The 11,196-nt window shown below is 42.3% G+C and overlaps 1 protein-coding gene across 3 annotated transcripts in view; it reads left to right on the top strand.

Moving 5' to 3' along the window:
- Positions 1–1,894, top strand: part of TIRAP (TIR domain containing adaptor protein) — a 41,310-nt gene extending 39,416 nt beyond the window's left edge. For all 3 annotated transcript variants that reach the window (XM_030209270.1, XM_030209271.1, XM_030209269.1), the window contains one exon: positions 798–1,894. In XM_030209270.1, coding sequence (XP_030065130.1) covers positions 798–1,231 — 434 coding nt within the window. In that variant the 3' untranslated portion in view covers positions 1,232–1,894. The remainder of the gene's footprint in view (positions 1–797) is intronic.
- The last annotated feature ends 9,302 nt before the right edge of the window (positions 1,895–11,196 follow it).

Raw genomic sequence — 11,196 nt, 5'->3', positions numbered from 1 at the left:
TCTCATGCATATTCATTGTGGAAATCCTGAAAACCCGACTGGGCCAGGTTGGACACCCCTAGACTAGATTCATAGACCTTTATAAGAGTCAAACTATAAAATGAAATACTGTTTGTAGAAATCTAAGGAGTGGAGGAGTAGCCTAGTGGTTAGTGCAGTGGACTTTGATCCTAGGGAACTGAGTTTGATTCCTACTGCAGCTCCTTGTGAATCTGGGCAAGTAACTTAACCCTCCATTGCCCCTGGTACAAAATAAGTACCTGAATATATGTAAACTGCTTTGAATGTAGTTGCAAAACCTCAGAAAGACAGTATATCAAGTCCCATTTCCCTTTCCCTAATGCTTTCCTTCCTGGGACATACAGTTCCCATGCTTTAAGTGGTCACCTACAAGTTAGTATCTCAATTAAATCTCATTTCCTCAATAACTAAGAAAATCCAAGCTCTCCTTATTAGCCTACTTTGCAAAAGGAAAAAGAAGGCTGTGTGTGTATGTATGTGCACATATATACATATGTTCATGCATGTTCCATGTATTTTTTTTCTCTCCACCCAACAAATTTTTGTTCAGTATCCAGATTTTCAGAGCATACCAGGAGGTACCAGAGGATCCTGACTGGGGAATGTTTTTTTTTTTTTTGGGGGGGGGGGGGGGGGGGGGGGGGTATTCCCATCTCAACGTTGTGAAAAATATGGTGAAAGAGAGAATAGATTCATATATGCTTGGGGGCATGTGTAGAATTTCTTGTTTAACCTCTTGCCTTTTTAATTTCATGTATTCATTTTCTGTTTTCCAGATTTACAGGACTTGGCTAGTAATGATGCATTCTTTAGCGGTAGTGATTCTAACTTGAACAGTAACAGCACCAGTCACCTGAGTTCCTGCAGCAGTGATATCCACACAGACAGTAACTTGAGCACTGAGTACACCAGCAGCAGTGACACACAAATAGAAATCGGTGACAGTCCTGAGTGGAGTGACAGTCAGCTGAGCTCTGCTTGCATCTGCTATAGTGACATGCACACAAACAGCAAGCGTGAGAGTAACAGTCATTCACACAGTGAATGCGCCTGCAAAAGGGTCACAGAAAGGAGCAGCACTCGCCCTCACTGGAACAGCCAGAGTGGGTGTGGCAGTCACCTGAGTAATGAGAGCACTTCCATGAGTGACGGCCAGAAGGGTATCAATAACACTTGCTCAAGCAGAGAGCATAGAAGTGACAGTTGTTGAGCCCAGGCTTAGAACAATCTAAATGCTAATACGCACAAAGCATCTTCAGGCATTATGGTGTATTACATGCATTCCAGCTGCTTTGTCCTCCTCCAGCTGCCTCTTGGAAACCCTTTGTGGTTGTAGTTTCAGGTTCTGTACCAGCCAGTTATTTGATTTGGGGTATGACATCACATATCTGTTCCATGAAACGGTCTTAATTTCATTGTATTTGAGGTTATCTCTAGGGCTGTCACGTCAACCAAATCAACTGGTTTACTTCAGTGTATGAATAACGCAATTCTAACTTCTGTGAGAAAAGTAGGACATCTCCATACAAGTAGGATAAAACTAGAACTGGATTGGTGTCTGATTCAGTCTGGATGAAGTGGTAACCGATGTTCTAAATAAGGGTGCAACTGTAAGAGATTTCAGGCATAAAAACAGGGAATTTCTGAACTGGAGAGTTAGTGGGACTGTCTGCTTAACATATTTTTGAAATATATTGTGTGCAGAGGGTCAAGCTTTTTGGACCGTGTCGCTGGATAAAATATTTAGCGTTAGCAAATTCCCTGTCTTTGGTGCACTTTTGTTGTTTATAAGCTAAAATTGTCTTAGGGGGTCTTTTACTAAAGCACGCTGGTGTTTTTAGCGCACGCTAAAAATAGGCGTGCACTAAACACTACAGACGCCCATAGGAATGCATTGGCGTCTCTAGCATTTAGCGCTCGCTAAAAACGCTAGCGCTCCTTAGTAAAAGACCCCTTAAGTTTAGGAAACCTTACACTTTTTCTTTTTAATTTTGTCAAAGCTGAAACAATAGAAATGAGGGGAGAACGCATCTAAAATAGTTTGGCAGTTAGGGCCTTGTGTTCAAGATTTGCTGTTGCTCTTTGGTGTGATTGACTGGGTGCGTTGGACCTCAGTTCCCCCTCTGATTCTACCAGTGCCTTTCTCTGTCATCTTGAGCAATGTATTTTATCTTTGTACTCAAGGGGTGAAGTAGGAATCAAATATTTGTCTTAATCAAATTTTATTATTCAATAAATGGTATAATATGTCAGGTACAACATTTTCTGCCAGTTGAAGGTCCTCAGCTTTGCCTTTTTTCCTAAACCACCAGAAAACAGTAACAAAAGAGATGACTGACAATGTTAAATTGATATAATAACTGGTGAAGGGTTTAATTTAATGATTTTCATTTTTTACTTAACAATAAAGCAGACAGACAAGGTACCTACTGGTATGTAAGCATTAATGTGCTGTCTAATGGTGTTTTGTTTTACTTTATATTTATTTCAATTTTATGCAAAACAAACAAGACAATTACATCTTGAAATGGAATGTCCCAATGAAAAGAATTCTGGGAGGAGTGTCCTAGTGGTTAGAGCACTTGTCTTGCAATCGCGAGGTGGCCAGTTCAAATCCCACTACTGCTCCTTGTGATCTTGGAAAAGTCACTTAACCCTCCTTTGCCTCAGGTACAAACTTAGATTGTGAGCCCTCCTGGGACAGAGAAATATCCAGAATACCTGAATGTAACTCACCTTGAGCTACTACTGAAAAAGGTGTGAGCAAAATCTAAATTAATAATAATGAAAAATAAAGAGAAGCTTTCTCTCATATACAAAGAAGTAAATAAATCAAGGAAATCTTAGACCACAAAGTTGATGGAGATCCAAGAATAAGAAAAACCTCAGAGAACAGTTACCTTGTGAGGAGAAATAAACAAAAACTACTATCCTTGTCTTAGTAAAGCAGGTGGCAGTGCAGTACTGAAGACACAGCCCATTCACTTTGAGTGTATGGCAGCTGCTAGCACAGCTTTGTAAACGGGGGGAAAATAATAATCCCAATTTTAGATGTTTTATCCAGATACTGAAATTACTAATGTATGACTTTTTATAAAAGATTTCAACTGCGGTAGGTCAGAGAAAATAAAAGAAGCATCTCTTAGCTGAATCACGCATTGATAAGGAAATTGAAGGAAAACTTTTGCACACGGCAAATATTTCCGCTAGTACCGAAAATGCTGCGCACTGGGGGTAGAACTACCTCTGGCACCTGTGTTGGGCTGACAGTAGTTCCGGATTGCCATGGGTGAAACTTTTCGACTGACTCATGCTGCTTCCTTGTTGGCTGCTATGTGTACTGCCAGACAATATCTCTTACCATGGGCAGGGCTGGAATAAAGCATTGGCAAACTAGGATCGTAACTAGGGTCTAAAGTCATTGGGTGGGGGGAGGAGTCAGATGTCAATCCTAACCTCCTGAGCACAACTGTCAAGCTATTTTTGGAATGCTACTGATTTTACAAGAAGGGTACTTAACATATCTGGATGTATCCTCCCCCCCACCTTCTGTGGGTGAACTTGCACTTGGGTGCCAGTGGGGACTATGGCTAAGATTGAGCCAATAGGAAGGCTGTTGGGTGGAGCACTGGAAGGCAGGTCTAGTCGGGAAAAGGTAAGCTGAGTTAAGTTTATGTGCTATAGAAATGAAATTTTTGTATGTGGTGGGGGATGGAAGAGAAATGAAACCACCCCCAAAATGCGAAAAGCAATTCCAACAGCCGCAGCATACAAATACTGATTCACAGTAATATAACAATTACGGAATTGCACCTTTCACAGTCTTCCCCTCATCTCTGCTGATCATGGACACACACAAAACCAACACAGATGTAAAGACACATGGACATACCAGCCCCCCCCCCTCCAAATAAAAAAAGCAGCTATATGCACACATGTGAAGAGGGGTTGGAAAGAATTTAATGAGCCATGCTTTGCTCATTTGTTGATGACTTGATATTTTGACTTGGTAGAGGTAATGATTCAATGGCTCTTTTTAACACCATTGATCACAGAATTCTAGGACTTCTGTGGTTGTTTGATGATTGATTTTATTTTTCAACAAGTTGCTTTTCTGGTCCCCCTTTGGAGTACCCCTAAAGGGCCATATTGTCATTTTTGATGCTTATGTTAGACTATTTGGCTGATCTACTTAGGTCTGAGAGGGTCCAGTTCTAGATGTATATACAGCTATATCTGGAACTAGGCCTAGGAAGAGAAGCAGTTTTGAGAAGACTGAATGGCTATTTTTCAAAGATTGGCTCTTGAATAAGCAAGAACAAACTGAAGCTCAATTCTTGGAAAACCAAGGTTCTTATCTATTATTAATTACACATTGTACCACCTTTCAGATCCATAATATTGAGATCATCCAAAATGGTGCACAAAAATATAATAAAATCATACAAGACACATGAATAACAGCTGTAGATCAAGAAACAGCGGTTCATATATGTAATCTAACATTGATACTAAGGGATGAGTAATGAGCAAGCTTGTCTTTTAGGGGTGTTGGTCAATTCCAAACTGACAATTGTGCCTCATATACAAGCTTAACAAAAACTTGCATTTTATACTTATATTAATTATGTCAATACTAGTAAAAAAGGCCCGTTTCCTTGCCTACAGAAACGGGCCTTAGGCAGGCAAATTCCCCCCCCCCCCTGCGCTACGGCCCCTCGACCCCCCCCTTCCGCGAACCTATCAACCCCCCCCCCCGCCGCCGTTGTTGTGCTACCTGTGCTTACAGCCAAAGTGTTGTTCTGCCCTTCGTGTAGTTTCCTCAATCATCTTGTCTGGAAGTTCCTCTGCGTGCGTCTGACATCAGATGCACGCAGATAAACTTTCAGTGAAGATGATTGAGTAACATACGCGAATGGCAGAACAACACTTCGGCTGTCAGCACAGGTAGTGCACAACGGCGGGGGGGGGGGATCGAGGGGGCCATAGCGCGAGGGGTGACAGATGATTCTGAGGCAGTTGGAGGAGTAGGGAAACACTACTCCCCTTGCCTTGGAATCAGCTGTCTTGACGTCAGTGATGTCTGTGCGTGTCTGCCTCGCAGACCACCTCCAGCCAGGGAGCCATGGTCCCAAGCACAGAACGTTGGAAGTGAGAATTATTATATAGGAAAAGACTGTTATAGTGAAGAGAAATTTAGCCACTCTCCAGGAGCATAGCAAGCCCGGTGCAATACTCCCCCCCCCCCCCCCCCCAAACGTTGCTGACACACACCCACCTCACCTGCTTTCCAAAGGAAGCCAATGGAAGGGGTGTGACTTTTGTGCCCCCAGCTTCCCTTGCACCCTGTACGGTCACACCATCCACATATAGCTTGCTACAGACCTGCCACTCTCTAATAACTAACAAGCTAGATTGCTGTAATTCCCTTTCCTTAAAAAAATATTTACTGAAATTACAGGAAATTCAAAATTCTGCTGTTGACTTGCTCTCAGGGCTTTTTCCAGTTCTCTATTCATTAGCTCCCACTCCAGTTTGGGAGCAAATACAAGATTCTACCCTTGCTTTTCAAAATTGTGTATAATGTGGTTCTAAAATATTTGAAAAATTGCTCAAAAAAATAAAGAACTGTTCCACAATCAGTAGCTACGCTAAAACATCAAAAATGTGGAATCAAACACTGACCCCCATAAATTTTAGTGGGATATCATACAACTATACATCATTCTCCTAACTTTTAACTTTTGTTATTTTTATTGTATAATTTTATTGCATATTTTTTTATTTTTATAATAAAAATATAGAACAATGATGTACCAATAACATTTATGGGGTTAATGTTTGATTCCACATTTTTACCTCCCTGTGTACTAAGTCAAGTGGCAAAGTGAATGGGCTGTGTTCGCATTAGCGCACGGCAACTGCTAGCATGGCTTAGTAAACAGGGGCATTAATGTTTTCTCATATTTGAACAATGAAGTACAACAATATTTTCCATCTTGACACTTGTGATCTTTTAGCAAAATTATTCATGTGCCCCCTCCAGTTCCTGAAGTAAATCTGGCACCGTGCTAAAGCTCCGGAATTGTTTAGATTGCTTCATTAGGCACACACATGATTACAGCATATATTACAAACTTAATGAGTACTCTTTTGTCTCCGCATTTACTTGATGTGGAGAAGCTAGGTTTGTTGGGGTTTTTTTGGGCGGGGGGAGGGGGTTATTTTATTAAGTTAATTGTTTTTTTTTCAGTAGTATGGATGGGTTGTTCATTGCACTGTTTTTATATTCATCTCCATTTAAGGTCTATCATATAAAATAAATGATATGGGATTAGGCTAAAAGAGCGAGTAACTTATTTATCTTGTTGACTGTTCAGTATCATTGTTGGCTTTGGGGGGGGGACCAGGAGGTGAGAGGTAGGAAGCATAAGCAGACAGCCTTTATAGCTTCTGCTTGTGCTTCTCTCCGACAGCTCCAGAGCATCTGTTACAGTTGCTCGTGAAACTGTGCATCTCGTGGAATACACATTAGATTACAGATGAGCTCGTAGTACATTTGCATGGGGTTCTCTGTGGCTGCTAACGGCACAGGGCATACGTTAGAGCCACAGGAAAGCCCCTTTGTGCATTCCTAGCTACATAAATGTTTGCTTTAGACTGGCTAGAACCAATCTAAAGCAAACGTTAATAGTAAGGTAAGCTTTGTGCATCTGGCCTTCGGTGTGTGAGCCTGAGAGTGACTGCTAGGGACAAGGAGGGAAGGGATGAGAGAGGGGGAGAGTGACTACTACGGACAAGGGGAAAAGGGCTGCGTGGGGGTTGAGAAAGAGGGAGGACAGGGAGGGAAGAGGAATTGAGAGGAAGAGACTTCTGAGGCTCAATCCTCTAAACCCTGGCACTAGAGGCAAGAGCGCACCCCATAGCACAAGAGTGCTGAAAACTAGCCCCGCCCCCCCCATGCCCAAAGCAAAAGGGATGCAAATTTTATGCATGTTAGTAAAGTGGAAGTGAGGGGCGGGGGGATGTGACCGATGCACATGAGCAGCACTCACTGAAAATTGTGTGCATGTGCCAGACAAAACAGGAAGTGGAAGAGCACATTGGCACCCTTCCCCTACACACCATGAAATGTAAGATCCACCCCCCCCCCCCCCCCCCCAGAAAAAAGAAATTTTTGCAGTATAAATTCCCAAAAAGGCTCACACCAAAGCAAAGGAAAGCAAGTGTCAATGCCAGCCTTCACCCCTGGCTTTGCTAGAATTTGCAGATGGTTGTTACTCACTATGAACACTACAGGCTGCATAGGCTTCTTTCTCCTTTCAAAAGAATCCAAAAAACCCGGCATTTTATTGTGAAAAATGTGGAAGAAATCCTCTGCTCAAAACAAGAATGCCATCCCCAACCTGAGCACGGGAGTGAATACATAATCTCCCCGATTTGAATCCATTTCAATGCAGTTAAATACAATTTGTGCTGATCTTCAGCGCACAGATCAGCACAAGCATCATACAGTTCTGGCAGTAACTGCTCCTAGTGTTGGTGTTCAGTTATGAGCATCTAGGCCCTGGTTTGTGTTTAGGTTCAGGTTGTATGGGGGGGGGGAGGGTAAATGTAGTTTAGTCTCTGGAGAGAGGTGACTTAGCAGACATAAGGCTGAACAGGCTACTCCTGTGAATTTCACCTGGTGTCAGCTACTTACATTTGCTGCTTGTGCTTTTGTTGATTTTATATTTATGTAATTGTGAGTCACTTTGAGCATCTTTTTCATATACTATTTAAAGTGGAAGGAAATTTCTACATTTCCGAGTAAGAACTAGTAACTATGGGCCTTCCACTTTTGTACAGTGACTCCTCTCAAATGCCAGTTGCTCTGTCCACCTACACATAAGCTCTGAAAGTGCCAGCTAACCACCGAACTCTTGCACAGGGTACAGGAGTCACGTATTTCCTATAAATAGAAATCACCAGCACTGCATGAAGCGATGAAAGTTCTTGGTGTATAACCTAGAGCCATATTTTCTTGATGGCAGAAAAATCCTTGCAAGCCAGGCCAGGAAGAGAGCATGCAGTAAGAGGCTGTATTTTCTGGAAAATTTAAACCCAGATATGCTAACTGCTGTTACCACATCCTCTGGTAACCCGTTCCAGAGCTTAACTATTCATTGAGTGAAAAAACATTTCTTCCTGTTTGTTTGAAAAGTAGTACTGTGTCCCCTCCGAAGGGACACCACCTTGTAGTGGTGGAGGGGCTTCTGTGTTTCAATGACTCAGAGGGCTATGCTGAAGGGTTACCCATATCAAACAGGCCTCTGAGGAGAAACCAGACAAAGAGTGTCCCAAACTGGGAGAGTGGTAAGATGGCGACCTGAAGTTCGTATGCCCAACGGCCCAGCTGCCCTCTGAAGTTTTGTCGACTTTACGTAAATTTCCTCGCTGCAATTGCAGTTACCTTAACTGAGAGGAAGGGGGCAACTGGCGGTCAGCCGCCGATGGCCAGCGTTTTGTCCCCTGAGCAGCAAGTGCAGGACTGCTGCACGATGAACTGCCCACAGATGAAAGGGTTGGCGAGTCCTTTGATTAGCGCCAGTGAAGGAGCGTTGACGCTCTTGGACATGGAAGAAACAACTCCATCGCTCCCGAATTATTTAACCACCATGTCCAAAGGAGTGGAGGAGTGAGTTAGTGGCATATGCTTAAATGGAGGACATTTACAGCAGAACCCAAATTGGTGGAACCACTCCTAAACACCTAAGAGAAATCAACTTGGAGTTTTTGACTCCCATGGAGGTTACATTGAATACCATCTGGAAGGTGCTTCGGGACCTAACGGTGGCAGTAAATAATTTTGTTTCAGATATAATTTTATTAGAGTTACATGGACAATTCAACTGAACCCTTTGAGAGTGAAAAATTGATATAACAAATGATTCTACATGAGTAAGAAGTGGTTATGATCTTGAAAATGATAATAGACCAGAAACTTTGAATAATAAAATGAATATTATTATAGCTGATTAATATCGAGATTATTGTTCTTCCCCAGAGTTCTGGGGTATGACTCCTAAAGTTTTCCTCAGAAATATTTCCTCAATTATTACTTTGAAGGAGTGAAGCCTGTGAAAACTGGGATTACTTTAATCAGTGGGATTTGAATTAGAGACTTAAGTATATGTATTGTTAAATAACTTCTGGTTTTTAAAAGAGAGAGAATGTAATCAGATGTATTATTTCTAACTAATATTGGACAATAAGTATGTTTTCAATGAAATGATTTGACTATACACCATATTGGCCTTGAAGAAGCCAACCAGATGATCAATGTGGAATAATGAATTAGACGAGTAATATCTGGGGATAATCAGGTTAATACCACATTTTTTTTTGTTTACTGTTTAATTGATCTCCTTGTCTTGTTCCACTCTCCCTATTTAGTGGTCTAAGGAAGAGAATAGAATTACCTGACTGAAATAATTCCTATATATTACTTTCTCTGTATTTCTGGCAAGTTGTTTTATCGCTTGTAAAAATTTAAATGGTTATAAATAAAAAAAATAAAAGTAGTACCATGTAATTTGAGTGTCCCTTCATCTAGTAAAAAAATCAATTTACGTTTATTCGTTCTATGCCAAGTATTTTGTAGATCTCAATCATATCCCCCTCAGCTGTCTCTTTTCCATGCTGAAGAGTCCCTTTAAAACAAAACCTGCTAAACAATCAGTGGCTCTATAAAGTTATGAGTGCAGCATCAGCATTTTTTGTTCTCTTGTCAGTGTTGCAGGTGGAGCACGTGCTTCTTTCCTAAGGGGTCCTTTTACTAAGGTGCGCTGAAAAATGGCCTGTGGTAGTGTAGGCACATGTTTTGGGCTTGCGCAGATCCATTTTTCAGCGTGCCTGCAAAAAAATGCCTTAAAAAGTTTTTTTTGCCAAAAATGGATGTGCGGAAAAATCAAAATTGGAATGCGGGGTCTGAGACCTTACCGCCAGACATTGACCTAGCAGTAAAGTCTCACAGTAACCAGGCGGTAATGACCTATAGTAACATAGTAGATGACGGCAGAAAAAGACCTGCACGGTCCACCCAGTCTGCCCAACAAGATAAACTCGTGCCATTTTTTGTGTATACCTTACCTTGATTTGTACCTGTCTTTTTCAGGGCACAGACCGTATAAGTCTGCCCAGCACTATCCCCGCCTCCCACCACCGGCTCTGGCACAGACCATATAAGTCTGCCCAGCACTATCCCCACCTCCCAACCACCAGCCCTGCCTCCCACCACCGGCTAAGCTTCTGAGGATCCCTTCCTTCTGAGCAGGATTCCTTTATGTTTATCCCATGCATGTTTGAATTCCGTTACCGTTTTCCTCTCCACCACCTCCCGCGGGAGGGCATTCCAAGCATCCACCACTCTCTCCGTGAAAAAATACTTCCTGACATTTTTCTTGAGTCTGCCCCCCTTCAATCTCATTTCATGTCCTCTCGTTCTACCGCCTTCCCATCTCCGGAAAAGGTTCGTTTGCGAATTCATACCTTTCAAATATTTGAACATCTGTATCATATCACCCCTGTTTCTCCTTTCCTCCAGGGTATACGTGTTCAGGTCAACAAGTCTCTCCTCATATGTCTTGTAACGCAAATCCCATACCATTCTCGTAGCTTTTCTTTGCACCGCTTCCATTTTTTTAACATCCTTCACAAGATACGGCCTCCAAAACTGAACACAATACTCCAGGTGGGGCCTCACCAACGTCTTATACAGGGGTATTAAAACCTCTTTTCTTCTGCTGGTCACACCTCTCTCTATACAGCCTAGCAATCTTGTAGCTACGGCCACCACCTTGTCACCGCCTAACACATATGTCTCCCGTGGATTTCTACCCCTAAGTGCATCACTTTGCATTTCTTCGCATTAAATTTTAATTGCCAAACGTTAGACCATTCTTCTAGCTTCCGCAGATCTTTTTCATGCTTTCCACTCCCTCCGGAGTGTCCACTCTGTTGTAAATCTTGGTGTCATCCGCAAAAAGGCAAACTTTACCTTCTAACCATTCGGCAATATCACTCACAAATATATTGAATAGAATCAGCGCCAGCACCGATCCCTGAGGCACTCCACTACTCACCTTTCCTCCGAGCGAACTGCATTTACCAATACCCTTTGGCGTCTGCCCGTCA

This window comes from Microcaecilia unicolor, chromosome 7 (assembly GCF_901765095.1).
Source record: "Microcaecilia unicolor chromosome 7, aMicUni1.1, whole genome shotgun sequence".
In the NCBI taxonomy this organism is placed as follows: Eukaryota; Metazoa; Chordata; class Amphibia; order Gymnophiona; family Siphonopidae; genus Microcaecilia; species Microcaecilia unicolor.
This window is presented reverse-complemented; position numbering and strand designations above follow the sequence as displayed.